The sequence below is a fragment of the Typha angustifolia genome, chromosome 13 (assembly GCF_048772165.1).
Source record: "Typha angustifolia cultivar Huaian chromosome 13, ASM4877216v1, whole genome shotgun sequence".
NCBI classification, from domain to species: Eukaryota; Viridiplantae; Streptophyta; class Magnoliopsida; order Poales; family Typhaceae; genus Typha; species Typha angustifolia.
The window spans coordinates 12,128,801-12,148,214 of NC_133251.1; the positions used below are offsets into that span (position 1 = coordinate 12,128,801).

The 19,414-nt window shown below is 35.2% G+C and overlaps 2 protein-coding genes across 4 annotated transcripts; one reads left to right on the forward strand and one right to left on the reverse strand.

Moving 5' to 3' along the window:
* Positions 1 to 251: 251 nt before the first annotated feature.
* On the reverse strand, positions 252 to 3,744 carry LOC140774152 (uncharacterized). Its single transcript, XM_073117026.1, has 2 exons — positions 3,363 to 3,744; positions 252 to 1,160 (listed from the first exon to the last, which is right to left on the reverse strand). Exons 1-2 carry the CDS (start codon positions 3,608 to 3,610, stop codon positions 668 to 670), a joined length of 741 nt encoding a protein of 246 aa, XP_072973127.1. The 5' UTR covers positions 3,611 to 3,744; the 3' UTR covers positions 252 to 667.
* Positions 3,745 to 10,460: 6,716 nt separating this feature from the next.
* Positions 10,461 to 18,032, forward strand: LOC140775085 (uncharacterized). Of its 3 annotated transcripts, none has more exons than XM_073118337.1 (3): positions 10,461 to 13,011; positions 13,457 to 13,523; positions 17,407 to 18,032. In XM_073118337.1, exon 1 carries the CDS (start codon positions 10,659 to 10,661, stop codon positions 12,222 to 12,224), a length of 1,566 nt encoding a protein of 521 aa, XP_072974438.1. In that variant the 5' UTR covers positions 10,461 to 10,658; the 3' UTR covers positions 12,225 to 13,011; positions 13,457 to 13,523; positions 17,407 to 18,032. The 3 variants fall into 3 exon arrangements, with proteins under 3 accessions (XP_072974438.1, XP_072974437.1, XP_072974436.1); XM_073118336.1 differs by having other exon boundaries at positions 10,461 to 13,006; XM_073118335.1 differs by having other exon boundaries at positions 10,461 to 12,484.
* The last annotated feature ends 1,382 nt before the right edge of the window (positions 18,033 to 19,414 follow it).

A 19,414-nucleotide genomic window follows, 5' to 3' on the forward strand; every position in this document is an offset into this window, starting at 1 on the left:
GAGGAAGAGAGAATGGATGAGTGGCAGCATCTTATGAATCTTTTAATAGATTCGGTTGCAGTGTTGGGGCTACCCGGATCCGATAACCCGCGTGAGTCCATACCACCCTTAAAATAAGTGGTATACCCCTTATAATATTTTTATAGATACCTCCCCCCCCCCCCCCCCCCCCCCCCGGGCATCCATGCAGAAGCAATAGGCGAATAAAGAGTATCAGAAAAAAAAAACAAGGAGAATAATCTCTAATAGCTCATCATCTGGAGCGATGATTTCTCTCATTTCCCTGATTTTGAGCAAGTCATGAAGCATCAAAAAGATGCAGTATTGCAACAACTTCCAATCAACCCCCAGAATCCTCTGCTTCAGTCAAAGGGAAGCCAGAGGGGGTTAAAGAGAAAAACCGGAACCTCCCTATTAGCACCAAAGTAAAGCAGATGGTAGGCAACATGCATACATCATTGATAACGAGGAGCCCTATTGAGGCCATTCATATAACCAACTCGAGGAATGTACAGATGAGGAGGAGGAGGAGGAAGAGGAGGAGTACTTGAATGCCACGTTTATAAGCACCATATCCATCAACCTCCCTATTAGATCTAAATGAAGCTAGCTACTTAGCCAGAATAGGATGGATAGTAGCAAGCCAGTCAAAAATAGCTTCAAGCTACTAACTTTTCTTCTGCTTATCTCTGTCATCGGTCGAGGAACCTGAACTAGGCACACCCTTTAAATCCGTCATGGAGATGGACCGCGTAGGAGGAGAGAATGCATTCATCGGGAATGTAGAAGCAAAGTTCACAGTGGCACTAGCACTAGCAGTAGCACCAGGTTTTCCCTGTGGGTGAAGCGGAGGGAGCAGCCGAGATGGCTCATGCACCTCTTCGCTGCCACTGCTGTTGCTCGCAGAGCTGCTCCTTGTGACAGGGGCTCCAGGGTTTCGACTGGCATTTGTGGGTCTCTTGGCAATGCCACCTTCACAGCTCACCAGCTCTTCATTCTGTGTCTTCTCACACATTGCGTTGAAAGCGGAGAGATTTTTCCGCTTCCTGCTGTAGGGATTCTCTGGCTTGGCGAGATCCTTCACAGAGGTAGATGAGGAAATATCCGTGAGGTTTGCGAAAGATTTCGATTTGCCGCAGTAGAACTTAGAAAAGCCACGCCTGCCAATATTAAAAAAAAAAATATATATATATACATTAATAATAAACCACAAAATTTCCTTACATGATTTTGAACAACTAATTAGGAAAAGATTGAGGACAGAACAACACAAGTATTTAAAGAGTACACGTGGGTATTTCACATTTGGACCACACAGTTAAATAAATAGCCATATAAACAAACAACCAAGATCACATAGATAGCTCACCGCTTCATGAACAAATAAACAAATGTTGTATCATCTTGTAGTTCATTACTTCAGCACAAAAAGTATAAATAAATGTAACGGTGTAACTATAACATGTTTGACAAAGCAAGACAAGCTGAAATCTATTCAATCATTTAAAAGCACACCCCGAGGGAAAAATACATCTCTACTCTGTATAAATTGCAAGTATTATAAATTCACGAGATTAACAGGTTATATATAATGCAATATCCAGATGGATCACTTGTTTAAGAGGCAATAATATCCTCTATATCGAACAAGCCGACACCAATAATCACTGTTCTATGCACAAAGATAAAATAAGTCATAATTCTATGACAAATCGCGATCAGATGAGTATAGCATGGGAAGACTGTATATTTGATACATGCACAACAAGCTGAACCCAATTCCATCATTTTGAAGCACATTTTCTAGTTAAAGTTATATTTGTAAACCAGTAACATGCGAACTGGCCATTAAGGAACTAGTTTCTAGTATAATGAATTATGTGAGCTGTATCAAATCATCGTTTGAAGTTTGAGCCTGATCAAAGGCATCACAGTCTTTGTCAGTAGGTAAGCTATCGACATGTACTATCCTCCCAGAAGATAATAAGGCCAATTCAGTAAACACTAGATCATGTTTAGCTTATGTATATAAAAAGAAATCAACGACTAACTGGTAACCACATTCCTTTCAGATAGATGTAGCATCAGTTAGATGAATAGATGAATTTTAGAAGCTTAATTAAAAGAGTTACTTAACTCAAACCAGGTCGTCCCGATGCAACTGTACAATTAACAAGAAAAGGACAACACTCCATTTAACAAGAAAACAGTAACAGTCCACTTGTCAGTATGCTACCTAATCCTCTTTCACCCCTCTCAGTTAGCAAGTTAAAAAGAAAATTCCCAATGGATACCAAGAAGTCAACACCAAATAGTCATGGTACCAGCGGCATCTTGTAATTGGTACGGTACTTATATCCATGAAGAACTTACTAACCTCGCAAGAAGATAGCAACAAAGATATTTTTGAAGATAAAAAAAAAAATCAGAAGTCTGAACACTAGTATTATTATAAGATGCAAGTGAACAATTCAACGCGTTGAAAACCATAATAAAATTTTCATTAGCATAGATCATGATGTAAGTTTCCTAGCTTGCTTTCTTTATTTTTACTGGGATTGTTCAGGATCCAACTAGAATAGAATATGGTTCATCAACATAAAAGCATAACGAGATAGGTCTCTCGGGTCTTCAATCTCGTTTTCTTTCAATCATACAGATATTATACGCCCAAGTAAACATGTGAATAGAACAGCAGCTAAGTAGTAGTAGATACGGTCCAAAAATTGAAAGAGATATAAATATTATCTCAAGAAGGCTATCTAAATAAAATATTACATCTCGTGACTAACAAAAAAATGACATATTGAAAGAAATAAAGCACAATGTATAAAAAGCGATCAAAGCATCCTATGATCATTAGAGAAAGAGAATAAGAACATGTTCCAAACCATCAGCAAATCTCAAGTAAAGAAAGGATTAGTTCTTCAAGTTTGTAAAATTCGACTACACTTCCGTGTAGACTCCACCGAGAAAGAGAAATGCAGTATAAGGACACGGGAAAGATTTGACAAATTCAACGAAAGAAGAGGGAAAACAATGCAAAGAAAAAAAACTCTTTATCTTCGAAAATTTGAACTCGCCTCAAGTTTCGCTTGCATGTTCAAATAAAAGAAGGAAAACCCCAACTCACAATGACAAGAAAATTCCCAGAAGTTGCTCCAAAATTTTCATTCAAGTCGCTTCGAAAGAACCAAATGTGAAACAAAGAAGAAGGGAAAAGACCCAAAATATCTTTTTTCTCTTGCATGATCCTGGAAGACAAGAAAAAACCAAAACCGTCTCAAAAAGAGAATTTAGAACCAGCAAGCAGAGACCCGCCCAGAAGAACTCATCCAAGATCCCAAGAAGCAATCTTTTACCTCACTGGCGGCAACTCCTCCAAAGCCTCCATCGTCTCGAGCGGCCCCTTGAACGAGCTCAGCACCTCCGCCTCCTCGGTGTCGGAATCCGACCCCGCCGCCGAGCTGTCACTGTCCTTCCCAATCGACGACGAGCTACACATCTTTTCCTCCTCCGTCGCCGTCGCCTCGTACACCGAGGAGGAGGGGACCCCACAGAGGAACTTCGACCGTTCAATCTCGCTTCCCCTAGCCAGCGCGATTGACATCCGTCCGATCACGACGGAGTTCCGACCAAGATGTCAAGAATCGACGCGGTGATTTCCGCGGCCCGAGATGATCACCAAAGACAAAAGGATGCGATAAGAGACGAGAGAGAGAGAGAGAGAGAGAGAGAGAGAGAGAGAGAGACTTAAAAAAAGAAAGAGAGCGAAATTTATAGCCAAAATTTAAAGATCCTAAGGAGGCTTAGGAGGAGCAAAAGTGGTAACAAATAAAATGTTATCAATTCCAATAGCTATTAAGATTAAGGATAAGGAATTGAATTGGATTGGATTAGGATAAAAATTCTGGACTTTATATTTCCTTCTCCTTAATTAGACTTAATTACTATAAAGTAACAGACGGAAACTGCACATAGGACTGGAATTCTTTTCTTTATATTCTTCACAGTTTGTCTCTGTAACTAGAGTTTAGCTCTTATTTATTACTAACAAATAGAAGCAGTAGGTAATGGCATGCGGTTTCTTGCAAATAGATCGGCTCATAACTTTCATAATAAATTCGATAGCATAAATAAGAATTAGCTAGAAAAGAGAAACTAGAATCTTGAAGAAATCAAAAGAAATACTAGGATAGGACGACAAATTAATTACTATTATTACTAGAAAATTTATTAAAAATCCTTGCATGTTATCTCTATTATCATTCATAATCTACTATATGAATATTTACCGCTTCAAGGGATAACTCCACTTAGACTTCATATACCTATATGAATTTTTCTTTAATCTCCGTAGACCCCCAAAACTTAAAAATAAAATAATAATTTTAATTTATGATATCTATCCTAATTTTAAGTTAATAATAGAAAAATAGAGAATATTATGTTATTTTTAAAATAAAAGACCTAATATGCACTTCAATGCTGAAAACAATATACTCACTGGTATTAAAATTATTTCATATCTATAATTAATTTAACTCATCTAGATAGTAACTTTACATTGAGAAAACTAATGTTTAGTGTTTTTAGGCATTAAAATAAGAATATAAAAATAAAATTATAATATCCATACCCATACTGATAGTGTCTGAATAATAATAATAAAGACAAAATATAGAGTGAGTTTGATAATCTTTCTTATTATTTTCATCTTAATTACCCAATCTTCTAGATGGAATATAGATGATGGACACTAGTGTGACAGCATAGGATGCTATTTTAGTGTAATATAGAGGAGTTAAAATTATTTTATTACATTTCAATCTTAATTTCTATTGGAAAGCTTTCCATAACATTTTAAATAGGTTTTTTTTTTTAACCCAATTGACACTGAAAACTTCCAAAACTTTACATTCTTCAGAATATCACAATTGCGACTAAAATCATTATACTCTTTTAAAAATATCATTATATTAGTTTAATATAATTAGTTATAATTAAAATCAAGCTTAATTTTTTTAAAAAGTATTTTTTTCTTGCATAAATTATTTGAAATAGTTTAAAAGCTATCTAATATTTCACCAATGTCATAGTAATAACGAAACATACCTTCTTTTATGGGACACACAAGTCGTTAATAAATATATTATATTTTAAATTATAGAAAAAAATATTTTAGTTATTTATATGTGTTTGTTAACAATAATCTATTATGAATAGTCTGTTAAAAACTAACCACAATGCTGAATGAGTGATATTTTAAAAAACATAATGACAATAATGATACTTTAAGTGACAATAATATAGAAAACCATTTTAACTATGAGATAATGACACGCAGCATCTATGAATAATCATAATCTTTCGTATATACCTCTGAACTATTTTATTATCCATATGAAATTTTTTAACTAAGAAATGTATTCATATAAGCCCCTTAACTAAGAATAATAATAATAATAATTACATAGACTATTTGAACTAAGAATTTTCTTAGGTCAAGGATCTAATTCATATGAAAAACAATAATAATTAAGAGAGGCTAAGTATTATTAACTTTTTAAATAACTATATAACTTACATTAGTTGAACAAATTGTGACGGCTATTAATGAGGAGAAGAGTACCAATAGCTGATTGTAGAATAAATCTTGCTCTACTGGAATCTGCCTACTAATTGCTAGGAGTCATTAACACTGAGCTTGAGCGACTGCAATTACGATTGTTTCGAGGGGCGGCGGTTGGGAGAGGAGTTCGAAATATGAATTAAAGTCAACACAAGGTTCCAAACTTCAATTTGGTGCCATACCCGTTCTAATGTTTTTTGTAGTATGTAAATTTAGAGTGTGTTTTGTGTACATGAATTTATCACCTATGTAATAGTACTAATAGAAAAATGAGTAAGTAATTTTTGTTAGAAAATTTAATTTTTGAGAAAGCTCTACTAGGGTTTTGGGTTTTTCTTTTCACCTACATGTAAGGCCGTTTCTGTTGGCGGTAACAATCTGATTCCAAAGAGTCACAATAAATTCGATCAAAATAATATAAATAACTTACAGATTAAAAAATATAGAATTCTGAATAGTCGAGTCTAGTGTTGGACACTATCTCCTTAAGACTAATTCGCCCTCCACCGATTGCTTCTGGAATAGTGGACGTCGGTCTCCCAGGATACAACGACTGTCTTGCACTGGAAAGGAAGCAGCTTTCTAATGCCTTGATTAGCAGCTTTCCAATGCCTTGATTGAACCTGAACTGTGCTGTACTCTCTTTCGGATGCAGACTCGACTCTAGAAGGAATGAACTAATTTTTCTTCTCTGATGTTGTATTTAATTATGCAGACTGACAGTCTATTTATAGAGGTAAACAGGCTTGACGAAAAGATGCAAAATGTCACCGAATGGATGCACCAATTCGGGTCAGAAACTAATTTATTGTTACACTGTGAAGGGATGCACCATTTGTAACTGAATTGATTAACTGTTTATCGAAGGGACACACCACTTCGACCCCGAACCAAACCAGATTTGAACCCGTAGCAGGCAAAAAATTAAAATTGGACTTGACCCGTAAGTACGAACCGAGCCGAGCCGAGCCGGGCGGGGCGGCGCGCGTGTGTGTAAGTTAAGTTGCATAGTAACATTTACCCACAAAATAGGTACATTTTTTGGGGCCCAAAGCCCATAAGAAGTTTGTTACTTATATACCATACTAACATTTCTCAAATATCCAATATGGTACTAAACTTCATTTTCTTTATTTTCCATTGCCATGATACCCACTTTAGATTCACTTCTCTTCATAGATTTGACTAAGTGAATATTTGACAATAAAGTACACTTTGAGCTAAATTAATTCCACCATTAAACCATCATTAATAATGTGTGGGTCCCACTTAAAACTTAGCTCAAAGTTAATAAAAATTCATGTTGAAAACATGAAATTACTAACAGTTTCCTCATTGTCGGAGACAATCTCATCCATCCATTCTCTCTCTCTCTCACCTTTTTTTCGTTTTTCATCTCTCTCTTCTCTCTAAGCTCTTTTCATTCTCCGACAACATCAATGATCATTCTCTCGTTATCGTCGCCCCTACCTTTTTCTTCCACCCCAATCTTCTATATCAATTTTTCCCCTCCTACGTAATCTTATCTCCTTCTCTCTCTGTGTATAAAGCTTATAAACATTTATTTGAAACGAATGAGAACGCAATTTTTCTATAAAGAGAGAGAGAGGATGAGTTAAGTTAACCTCCATTAATTTACAAGTTAAAATGGTCTCAGACCAATCAATCTATTCAACAACGAGGATAGCTAGGTTAGGTCAGGTAGAATCTTATCACGTTCTAGATCCAATGAAAAAGTAGAAGCTGTTAGCGTTCTTTGTTTTGGAGGATCATCAGAGGGTAAAACAGCTAAACACCTGTAGAGGTCTTCATCTCCTTGCCTTTGATGGATGGAGACAGAAAACTACATCTCACAATCATACAACAATCATACATAGTAGTACTGCATAGTGATGTATCACAACACAAAGCCCTCTCATGGCCATTCAAGCTCTCTTCTTTCTTCCTTGCAAGCCAAGGATGGCAACAGGAGCTCATGATCTGGATTAGGTTCAGGTGTCAGATGGGACACGCTCTAAGGTACAAGACCACGCGTAAATATGTGCATTAATTCTTCATAAATTTACGCTCAACTATCGTTCTCATCCAACCTAGTTCTCAGGTAACACGGAACAGTACGTACTTTGCATTACGACAAGGATAAGATTACTTGCATCTTACTCTTTAACTCTTCTGAGAGTCTTTATCTGGAGACTAACAAGAAGAATGAGATTGGTCATGAAGAAAAATTGTTTGATGTGTGATATGTGTCACAAGTCCAAGCCAAATATAAAATATCACTGGTTTGGTTGGTAGGACTATATATGTTAAGTTAACATAACCTGCATTTTAAGTTTTCTTTTTTTAATTTTTACTGTTATTATATGGATATTTATTGTTTGATCTATATATTTTGCTTATAATGACTCAAAAATACTTATGAATTAAATATATCTCCTATGTTAGTGTTTAAATGATATTTTAATATTTCATAGAAGTGAGGGAGAGTTTCATAGAAATTTGAATAATATTTCCTACTTTATGCTCATCTTTGCCTCAAATATAGAAATTCATAAATTAAATTTATTTCTTAAGTTTACCAAAAAATTTTAACTAAAAGTGAGAGAGAGTGTTAGAATATAAAATTTAAATTGATTTGAGTCTTAACTCTAAACGTGGCTAACTGGACTCATTTCATAGCCATGGTTTAGATAATTTGAATTATACTAAAAAATATAGTATTTAATTATGAACTAGGCTTAAGAGTATAGTTATCACCTTTGATATAATATGAAAAACTAAAACAAATATTGGTTTGAAAGGGAAATAGATGATATATAAAATTAATGAACCAAAATATTCTTTTAACTTTGACGATAGAGCTCATTTAATGAACCAAATATTAAAGATTGTACTCATTGCAATCTCACGAGTTTTTAAGCCCATAAGCACTATTAGACAAATGGCTTAATGTTACGAATTAGACTTGAACCGATATATTTATAAGAAAATTTTGAGATTTTAAAAAGTGGTAGCCTCTAGGATTCTTTTTGCTTGCTATTGTTTGATATGATTCTAGAATTAGAGTGAAAAGTTAAAATTTAAACAATAAAAGGAAAGTTGAAATATAGTAGAAAAATAAATATCTGAAGTTACGATGATCGTCGGAGGGTATCAGACGGCCAAGAGTGATCGTTGTGGTTTGCCATAGGATAGGATAGCTCATGGTAGCTCATGGCCGACGATACTGGCTAAAGTTTGATAATAAAAATAAATTTTCTATTTAGATTTACTCTAAACAAAATAAACAGCTAAGATTAAAAAATAAATAATAATAAAGGAAATGACTAACTTAATATTTCTCTCAATATTTAATAATCTCAAAAGAATTATGATCGCTCATATTTATAGAAGTAGAGTCCTTAACAAAAATTAGATTCGAATATTGATTATCCACTTTAATTATTAAAGATAATGAGCAAATACACTGTCACGATCGGACGGACCATAACACCATAGATGTATTGGTTCATTATGATTTGTTTAAGCTACCAAATATCACTAAGTATAAAGTACGGGCCCCACACGTCATTGTAAAATGAGCTTGTCGGTGAAAAATGAGATAGGAAAGGGATTATATGAGAGATAAAATAATATTTAGTTGCTAAACACAATTAAAAATTCGTGACCAAGTCCAGGGACTTGCTCTGAACTCAAATCAAACACGAAAAAGATATCACGTAGAATCCTCTAATTGTACTTGTTCTTTCTTATATATGCTAAAATTCATACAGGAAATTATCCCAACATCAGACTATTTTTTTTTAAGAAGATTATTTTCTTAACAGGCTCTATTTTTTTTTTTTTTTTTAAACCTGTTTAAGTTTCATTCCCCAAGAAGAAACCGAGATAGAAGAAGGTAATATTGATACTAATTGGTCGTCATTTTTTACTTGGTTATCATTGAAAATACTTGCATCAGTATGTGATGATTATGATGACGGGAGACATTCATATTTATTATTTGTCGAATACTAATATATATAAAGGTTTTTTTATATAAATATATTTTTTATATAAAAAAAGAGATTGAGAGCATCTCGATACGGATCTAAGCCTGGTCCGAACTCTTTCTCTCTTTCATTCTTATTTTTCACTTTCTTTTATTTCTTTTATTTCTTTTACTCTTTATTTTTTTTCTCATTCTATATAATTATTGTTTTTTTTACGAAGAGATTTAGCTCCGGTAAACTTCGATGAACTCCGACAAACTCTAACAAACTTCAACAAACTTCCGAATATAATTTTTTAATTATTTTTTTTATTTCTCTTAGTTTTTTTACTTCTTTCACTTTCTCCATTTTTCTTCTTCGTTTTCTCTTTCTTTTTCTTCTTCTTCTTTTTATTCGGTGCATCATATTTTTTTTTATTATTTTCTTCAACTCACCCTTTTTCTAATCTCTTCTTCTTTTCAATTTTTATTGCACTATAGTTTTTTTTTCCTTTTCTTACTTTAGGTAAACTTTTTTCTAAATTTTTTAAAAGTTTTCTTACATTTTTAAATAATATTTAAAATTTTATGTAATTAAAATGTTTGATCCGATTCAGGCAATCGATATTGCCGATACGACCGATCAAGCTGATACGTATCGTTTTTTAGGTGGCCGATTCCGATAAAGATCCTCATTTTTCGGACCTTAAAAAGAGCATGCAAATGTAGAGCTTGAACCAAAAATTTTCTTAAATTCAGGGTGTGATATGTAAATACATATTCATTTTCCATACATTTTCCGGTTCAGGCCAAGCTTAAGCCCAAATAAGAGTCTAGTCTGCATCCCAACCTTTCTCACTCACTAACACAATCAACAGCCCAAAAACCCCCCCAAAACCCCTCTCTCTCTCAGCTATTGCCTATCGCCTTTCACCACCAGTCTCCTCTCCCCTCGTCTTTGCTATGCCGCTCCTTCTCTTACCGCCATGAGGGGTGGTGACAGGATCCCAAATCCTTCCCATGCCACTCCCGGTCTGATGAACGCCTTCCCATTAAATGCTTCTCCGCGCCCCACCGTACCCTAACGTGCTCCACCACCACCTCCTCATCCTCTCCTCTCGCCTCCACCTCTCCGCCTTCGATGGCGTAAACCCTTCCCTTGTCCCTTCCGATCTCTGGGTCGCCAAAGCTTTCTCCACCGTATATCTCCTCTCTCCTTCCTCCCCCGATCGCTTAGCTTCGTTCCGCGGCGTTCTTTCTCCCTCCGTGGCGTTCGAGGCGATCCGTCGCATCCAAAACCCTAACTTTGCTCTCGGTCTCTTCGAGCTCGCTCGCTCGTCATTCGAGATCAGCCACTCTGTTGATTCCTACCGGTTTCTGGTTGGTTTTCTTTGTCGCTCGGGCCTTCAAAATTATGCCTTGAAGATGTTCGACGAAATGATTGGCGAGGGGCATTGTCCGGATTCTTCCTTTCTTGAGTTTTTAGTCAGTACCTGTGCAGAAGCCGGCATTTTGGATTGTGCCGTGGAGTTAATCACCAGAACGGCGGAGTTAGGTTGCTGCATTGAGACGTATACTTTTAATAAGGTCATGAGTCTTTTGGTGGGGAGGAATCGAGCGCACGATGCGGTAGCACTGTTCAAGGGACAATTGGGTTCCGGGTGTTTTACTCCAGATGGGTGGAGTTTTAATATAGTTGTAAAGGGTCTATGTAAGTTGGGAGATGTTGAGGAGGCTTTCAAATTTATAGAGAAAATGGGGAGTTTTGGGTGCTCCCCTGATACAGTGACCCATAACATTCTTGTGGATGGGTTGTGTAGGGCGGGAGAGGTAGAGAGGGGACATGAGATTTTGAGGAGGATTGAGAAGGATGGATTTTGTGTTCCCAATGTGGTGACATACACGTCTTTGATTTCTGGATACTGCAAGATGGGCAAGATGGAGGAGGCATCTATGGTTTTTAGAGACATGATTGGTTTTGGAGTAAAGCCCAGTAGGGTCACCTACAATGTGCTTATTGATGGCTATGGTAAGGTTAATGATATGCAGTCTGCAGTTTCAGTGTATGATCAAATGGAAACCTGTGCGTGTACACCTGATGTTGTGACCTTGACTTCATTGATTGATGGGTATTGTCGAAGTGGGCAACTGGATAATGCAATGAAGCTTTGGAATGAGATGGAGCACAGAGAACTCCAGCCTAATGTTTACACCTTTGCAATCATGATAAATTCTCTCTGCAAGAAGAATAGATTAGATGAAGCTCAGGTTCTTTTGAAGAAACTGAGTTTGAGAAGAGATATTGTGCCCCGTGCTTTTATCTACAATCCTGTGATCGATGGGCTATGTAAAGTGGGAAATGTTGATGAAGCAAATGCAATATTGGTTGAAATGGAGGGGAAGAGGTGTTTTCCTGATAAATATACATATACTATATTGATCATTGGGCACTGCATGAAGGGAAGAATGTCCGAAGCAATTGCCCTTTTCCATAAAATGGTGGCTACTGGATGTGCCCCTGATGATGTAACAGTTGGTTGTTTGGTATCATGTCTCTTAAGGGCTGGGATGCCTAGTGAGGTTAATCGCATTATGCTTATCTCATCTAGAAATATCTCATGATTAGAGATATCAGATACACAGGACATGCCTTCCACAATGAGAAAAACTGGTGCTCTCCGAGCAGGAAGTGGAAGAGCACTAACTTATAATTCTTATTATGTGGGGATGTCTGGCATTTGCCAAATGTGAACAGCCAAGATAAAGATTGGAATTTCTGATAGTATGCCTCTGGCAACAAATGAGAGTTTTGGTCCCCATTCGACTTAGGAATATAGGATAGTGGAATCGGGGTGCAATAAGTGTGCCACATTTTGTCTGAAGTATGCATTTTTTCCTTGATAAATCTTACTTCAATATCATCAAAATTTTCCCTTAATTCTGTTGGCATGTTTACCCATTGCCAAGAGTTTAGTATCACCTCTTGTAAATTCATCATTCAATTCGAGGCTTTTCATATATGTGGTGCTTTCTGAAATTGCTTCTTTTTTCTGTAACGACAAATGAGTTTAGTGTTAGAAATCATATAGGCATATGCCCTTGTTCAAATTTCATATGCTTCAGAAAAATTATGGTGAGAATGCTTTTTGGATCAATGGAGGAACTATCACTTTGTAGGTCTCATAAACATTGCCAACCTGGGACAGTTGGGACACTCTAGACATTATAATCTTTTACCTACATTTTTTTATATATGATTTTTTAATAATGCCTTGAAGGCTAGAAAATAACATATCCTTAACTGTCTATGCAGTATTCATCACGTGGAATTTCCTTGAAGTGAAAGAACTGTTTCACTGTTCAGATACTATTATCTTGTTGCTGTTCCTCCTATATGTAGTAATGTAAAGTATATTTCTCGTTCACTTTTAATAACATTTAGGATTTATTTTATCTGGAAATTAACAGATATATTAAAGTATTTTAAATGATGTAGAATTACTTAAATGTTTGTGCCAAACCATTGTTTATGTCAACTTGGCTCTTATGTTTCCTATTAAGATAGTTTGTTAATGGGCTCTTGTAATTGTATTTCATAATAATTCCATCATCTTACATTACTAAATAATAGTAAATTTGTGAATACAAAAGAATTCCAGTGTCTTCTTTGTTGTTATACATTGTTAGTTTATGGAAGCTCTTGACCCTTCATTGTAGATTCAGTTAGCACTTCCAGATGCTTTAGATTAAAGTTCTAATCCAGACCTATGCAAAACTCTCTAGATTTTCTGGTTTAACTTTTTGATGGGGTACCTCATGACATGTTTATCACTTTTTCTTAATGGAAAATCCAGGGGATATGGGTGCAACTGTGGAAGACATTTTTAGTTGAGCAGGGAGTCTCCTGGATCATTATAATAGGTGAGCAAAATTTATCATTGTTTATTTTGATATTTTCAAAATCCTTCCAGGGAACAATGATGAAGACAAGAATGTAATTTAACCCCACTATTTTAGCATTTAAACTATCAAATACATGAACTTTCTGCCAGTGAATTGATATCAACGTAGCAGATAACAGTACCAAGGACAACAATTCCTTTAGTCATAACAGTTCTAGGCTGGGTACTTCTATTTACCGTCACTTCTCTGTGAAATAAAGTGCTATTATGCTTTTATTACTACTTGCAATCATAACTAGTTTTGTCACATATCCCTTAAGGACCTAAACCCTAAATCTTAAACCTTATTATATATAGGCGCTTTGGAAACAAAGGACTACAGAGGAAAAACATCGAAGTCTTATGTCACATGGATGGAGTACATGGGTACTTTGAAAAGCCTGCAGTGACACTAGATTATTGATGATTATCAATAGTTGAAAATTCCAGAATTGGCAAAAGGCTTGCTGCTACTCCAAAAATATTAAATTAAAAAAAATGTTCGCCTAGAGCAAATAATTTGCTAGAGTGTGTGTTGCTGAATCAGTTGATGGGCTCCCATTCTTAAGTGATTATAATTTATAAGCAAAGAAATGTTCATACTAATAGCACATTTGGGTACATTGTTTATGAAGGGTTTAATCCTGATATAGTATTATAATCAATATCTTTATTTTTGTGATATCAAAATAGGTTAAGAATTATGAATGTCGCTTGTGGTTGGGAATTTGCTCGATGTAAAAGTAATGTTTGCCTAGAGCATGTGATTGCTAGAATGTGTATTGCTGAAGCAGTTAATGGGGCTCCTTTTCTTACATAATTATAAGCACAAAAAAATGTTCACACTAACCACATATTTGGGTACATTGTTTTATTACAAAGGGTTTAATATTGATATAATATTATAATCAACATGATCTTGGACCAATGATAGCCATGTCAAAGGTATGTGCCGTGCTGGTCGGTACGCAATGTTTTGTTTTCAGCACTTTTTTAATATAATTTTTAGGGTATTAAAAGGTATTTTTGGATTTTCAACACATCAATATTTGGTTTGTATATATGTATTAAAATTTACATTAGAGTCTTTATTTTTAGATTATTTTTGTGACTGACCTATTTTATTAAAGATATAACAATAGTCAATTAGAAACGTTACTCAATATATACTATAGTTGAATATATTAATTAAAAGTAATATTAATTATTGAATAGTCAATAACATGGTTCTAAGTTTTGACTGATTTTGAGTGGGATCGATCGAAACGCATTGGGATTGGCCATAGTTGATCCCAATCCATGGCCAAAACCAAGCTCTATACCCAATCCATATCGAGCCGAGATTGGCCGTATCAGCTGATCCCACCCTGTACGGGCTCCGTCTTTCTTCTCTCTCTAATTTTCTCTAATTTCTTCTCTTTATCCGGTGACCAATCTATCTCATTTCTCTCTATCTCTCTAGCCTGACCCTCTCTTTTTCTTTCGATCTCTTCCTCCCTCTCTTTCTCTCTCTCACTTTTAATCAAATCTACTGTAATAATATTTAGAGACGAGAGAGTGGAGAGAAAGGGAGGAAGAGATTGAAAGGGAGTAAGAGAGAGAGAGAGAGAGAGAGAGAGAGAGGGGGGGGGGGGGGGGGGGCGGAGGGAAAGAGAAGGGAGAGAAGAAATGAAAAAATAATAAGAGGAAAAATTGCCTTGCGACAGTAAGAGAGAGAAAGAGAAGGGAGAGAAGAAATGGAAAAATAAAATGTGCCTTGTGGGAGCAAGAGAGGAAGAGAGAAAAAGAAAGGAGAGGGAAAAAAGGAAAAAAATTAGAAAAAATATATTTGCCTTGACAGTAATAGAGAGAAGGAAGAAAAGAGATGGGGAGAAAGAGAAAGGAGAGCCGACTCAGTATTCATTAAAGCTTTGAGTAGATTAATATAGTTTTTAGTTTTTAGACTTCATACGTGAGTAATTATTATTTTCTTATTTTTTTTATCATTTTTCTAAATTTTAAACTTTTTCATGTGTTCTTATATAATATTTAGAATTTTATGTAATTAAAAAAATAGTCTTATTCGATACGAATGGCCGATACAGTCGGTAAGTATCGTTTTTCTGAATGACCGATCCCGATCTTGATATCGAGTTTTGTAATCTTATTCCAAATTATGATTGAAATAAGAAAAAGTTAAAAAAAGAAGAAGATAGATTTCAGATGACATATCATGCTTATCACGTGATAAAAGAAATATCTTGTAGAATATTTTAAATTTACCACTCTAATGGATCAATTTCGAACCTCATGCAATTTGTGCCAATTGGCACAGGTCATGCCACCATTGGCACGGCTATCATTGACTTGGACCATTATGCAAGTTTTAATTTTGATTTCTTTGATATTAAGTTGGCTATATGAAATTCTCATGTCCAAATGAATTCTCAAAATTAAAAATGCGCATGTCAAAATGATACTCCCTCCACGAGGTCATAACCCCTTATCTTTAATATCTTTCATGGTATAATATGATCTTCTACTGTCTGAGTTATCCCTATTGATGAATGGACTTTCACAATATAATATGAACTACTACTCTCTTAGTTGTATTCCTATTGATGAATAAACCTTTTTTCTTTTACTTTATCTGATCTGGTGGTTATGAATTGAAAGTAGTAAGAAGCTAGACATACTGTAACACATTGTCTCTTCTTTTCTCTTATTTGTTATCCCTATTGATGACTAAACTTTTTTTACTTTATCTGATCTGGTAGTTAAGAATTAAAAGTAGTAAGAAGCTAGACATAATGTAACACGTTGTACGTGTTTATTCAATGTCCTGATGGAAAGGATTTCTTGGTTAACATCAGTGAAAAGAGTTACAGAAGCACTTCTGTGTGCAATATTTCCCAAAAATACTGGTAATATCATATGATCTTGTTATGGTTATGCTGTGGGTTTATTGTACGTTCACTTTCCATATTGTCTTTCTTCTCTTTGGTTTGATGGAACCCAACTATTAGCAAACTATAAGAAAGCAGAACTCTGTTAATCCTCTAGTGTTGCTGTGCAACCAAATGATAAAGATTTTGTGCAATAGACCTGAAAAAGTGCAAGTGTTGGTAGTGTTAACAATATTCTTTTCTAGAGTCTGCACCTCCAAGATGATCTATAAAGCTTTGCTAGTTTGGTTGTGACTCGTGTCAGGTTTAGGGAGTAGTTGAATAAATTATCTAAAGGATGGAGAAAGAAAAGAACAATCCATTCAGCGCATTGTTTTTCTGAAGTATAAATGTGCTATGGAAGTAAATCTCATTAGCATTTATGTTCATTTTCTATTTCATGCCTTGGAGTAGCTCAAGTCTACTCGAAAGCAAACAAACTAATTTGAACATTTTTTTTCTTCTGTTTTAGGTATTTCAGAGGAATGGCTATGAGTAAACAGTTAAACACATTGTGGTGATTGTTGATATTTTATACGTAAATTTTCTTGGCATTATTTATAATCATTTTAGCAGCACATCACGCATCCTCTTCTTTGTTATATTATGGAGAAGTTAGTCAATTTGAGGTAAATCATATTGGAATCTAAGTACTAAGTGTTCGAGCAGTCCTACAAAACATTACACCCATTAGCCATCTGCAATGCTTACATATTCATTCATTTCGGGCAAATTTATTCCTTTCTTTAACTGCTGATTTATAAATGCTTTTTTACATTATGCATTATCATCATTCTCTAAACCTCTTGCATGGTTTCCATCTCCTGATTTGATAGTAGTGTGGCAGTTATTTTCTAGAGGTACATTCTTCCACAGGTTACACATTTAGTAAAGAAATCGGTCAACATGATTGATATTTTATGTAATTTGCTCCTGCAGGCAGCGACGCATCTTACATTCTCAGAGGCTGTGCTTTCTATTTCCAGCCATTCTATTGCACAACAGTTAAATAAGTGGTGAAGTCTTCTAAATTCTTATCCATGCAAGAATTCTAAATTCTCTACTGCTATGGACGTGGAAATGTACTGTGGAAGGTCTCTATCCATTTGATATGCAAAGTGATGTGCCTGCTAGGGGTTGAAATTGATCAAAGGTATTGTGAGTGCACATACTTTGGAATAGAACTGAAGTGGAAGAGCTCCATGAACCTCATTGGTATTAGGTGGGGGTTTGATATACTTGTATACTGCATAGTATGATCTCAGCTTTCCATAACCAAATATTTTAAAGGTACGGTGAAAAGTTGTCAATGATATAGTATCATTGAAATGTTCAATTACCTGCAATTTTTTATTGTCTTTAAGGCACGCAAGCTCTCCTTTGGTGTTATCCAACTCCTGTTTGAGTTCTTATCATGCTGATGAGAGCTTGATGCATTTGAATATACTGTTATTGAGTGAATTAGTTCCACCTATTGAAGCAACTGTAATATTTGTTTCTTGAATGATGTAAACATTCACCAACTGCTGATGCATATCTATGAGAACGCAGGAACGAAGACTTTGCTTTGCTGTCGCTGACCTCTTCCTTTCTTATTCTAAATTCTAACGTTTTGTGCTTGTTCAAGTGGAGGAAGAGTAGACTCTAAAGTTTGAAGTCCACTTTGCTTTCCATCTGCGACTTCCAAATAAAAAGAGGTATTACTTTTCCTCTTTTCTTTTGATTACTATCTTTCATTTGGTGGGGAAGGGGGAATACGCAGAGATTTGTTATCCAACGTTCATATGACCAGCTGATCTTTTTCCCGTTAAGCTGCAACTTATTGTAATTACTCTGCGACTATATGAGATTCTTCTGTGTGGCAGACAACCCCAAGTCTATTTTTGAAAATTCTGTTTGCCAAAGACCACCTTATACACTTCTTTGTCGCGAAAAATACCTTTCTCTTTCTTTTTCTCTCCTTTTCCGACCATTGTAGAGAAAACTACATTTAACTTGTTCGATATTTTAGTCAAGAGTAGAAAATCAAGAATAACTCCTATGGTTTAGTTGATAGTTGTGGACTTCTTTTTTTTTTTTTTTTTCTTTTTCTGTTCTTTTGCATTGAATCTGTTCATAAATATTAATCATTTTGCCTAATCAATAATTAGCCTACAATCTCATAATTTATTAGAAGAGTATGCCAAAGCAATTTAAAAAAAAAAAACTTGATTACTTGTCAGACTCAATAACCAAGAGGCTCAATCTATTGTCCATGATCTTGATAGGATATGCTAATGCTAAGATATTTATCAGGTGGTCAAGTTTATGGTAATCCAACTAACTTAACTAAAGCCTCCTACTCCCTTCTTTATTAACAAAAAACAAAGAAAAGGAAAGGAGTTTTGAGAACCCAGCTTCCTAATCAGGTTTGGTAGATTGGAAAACTTATCCGCGTAACTATTAGGCCTTTGAGAATGCCACGGATCTAATTATATATTTTGGAACACATCTAGTTATATATGGCATAATATTGACCTTTTGTTGAAGAAAAGGACCTGCAGCTTAATGCTCAAACGCCTTGTGGACTTATCTACTAATGTGACTCAGCATTTCTTAATCAAATTACGTGTGGGTTTTTTTTCTTTTCTTTTCTCATTTAGCATTCTCTTTTCAAGGTTTAGACAACCTATGAAGTGACTAAGCATTACATATAACCTACGTAATGACCACTGTAGAAAATTTGGCTAAATTACTCGTCAATTGCTTAAGATTTTATGATTGTTAAGAGACTTGCATTAGAATAAGGAGTTTGTGGAGATTGTTAAATGAACCATTTTTATTTTACGTATCTTTTAAGGCTTAAGTTTGAGTGAAAATATCTGACTTTTAAGCCGGCTGTTTAGGAGTGGGATGTCACTTTCTTTTACTCTCCTTTTCTTTTCTATTTTAAAGTCATCTCGTTCTT

What these genes read in the sequence shown, in the direction of transcription:
- LOC140774152 (XM_073117026.1), bottom strand. Translation starts at nt 3,610, where the DNA reads ATGTCAATCGCGCTGGCTAGGGGAAGCGAGATTGAACGGTCGAAGTTC. An exon ending in GAGGAGTTGCCGCCAGTGAG is followed by an intron (nt 1,161 to 3,362) that starts GTAAAAGATTGC and finishes TAATATTGGCAG; the next exon opens with GCGTGGCTTTTCTAAGTTCT.
- LOC140775085 (XM_073118337.1), top strand. Translation starts at nt 10,659, where the DNA reads ATGCTTCTCCGCGCCCCACCGTACCCTAACGTGCTCCACCACCACCTC.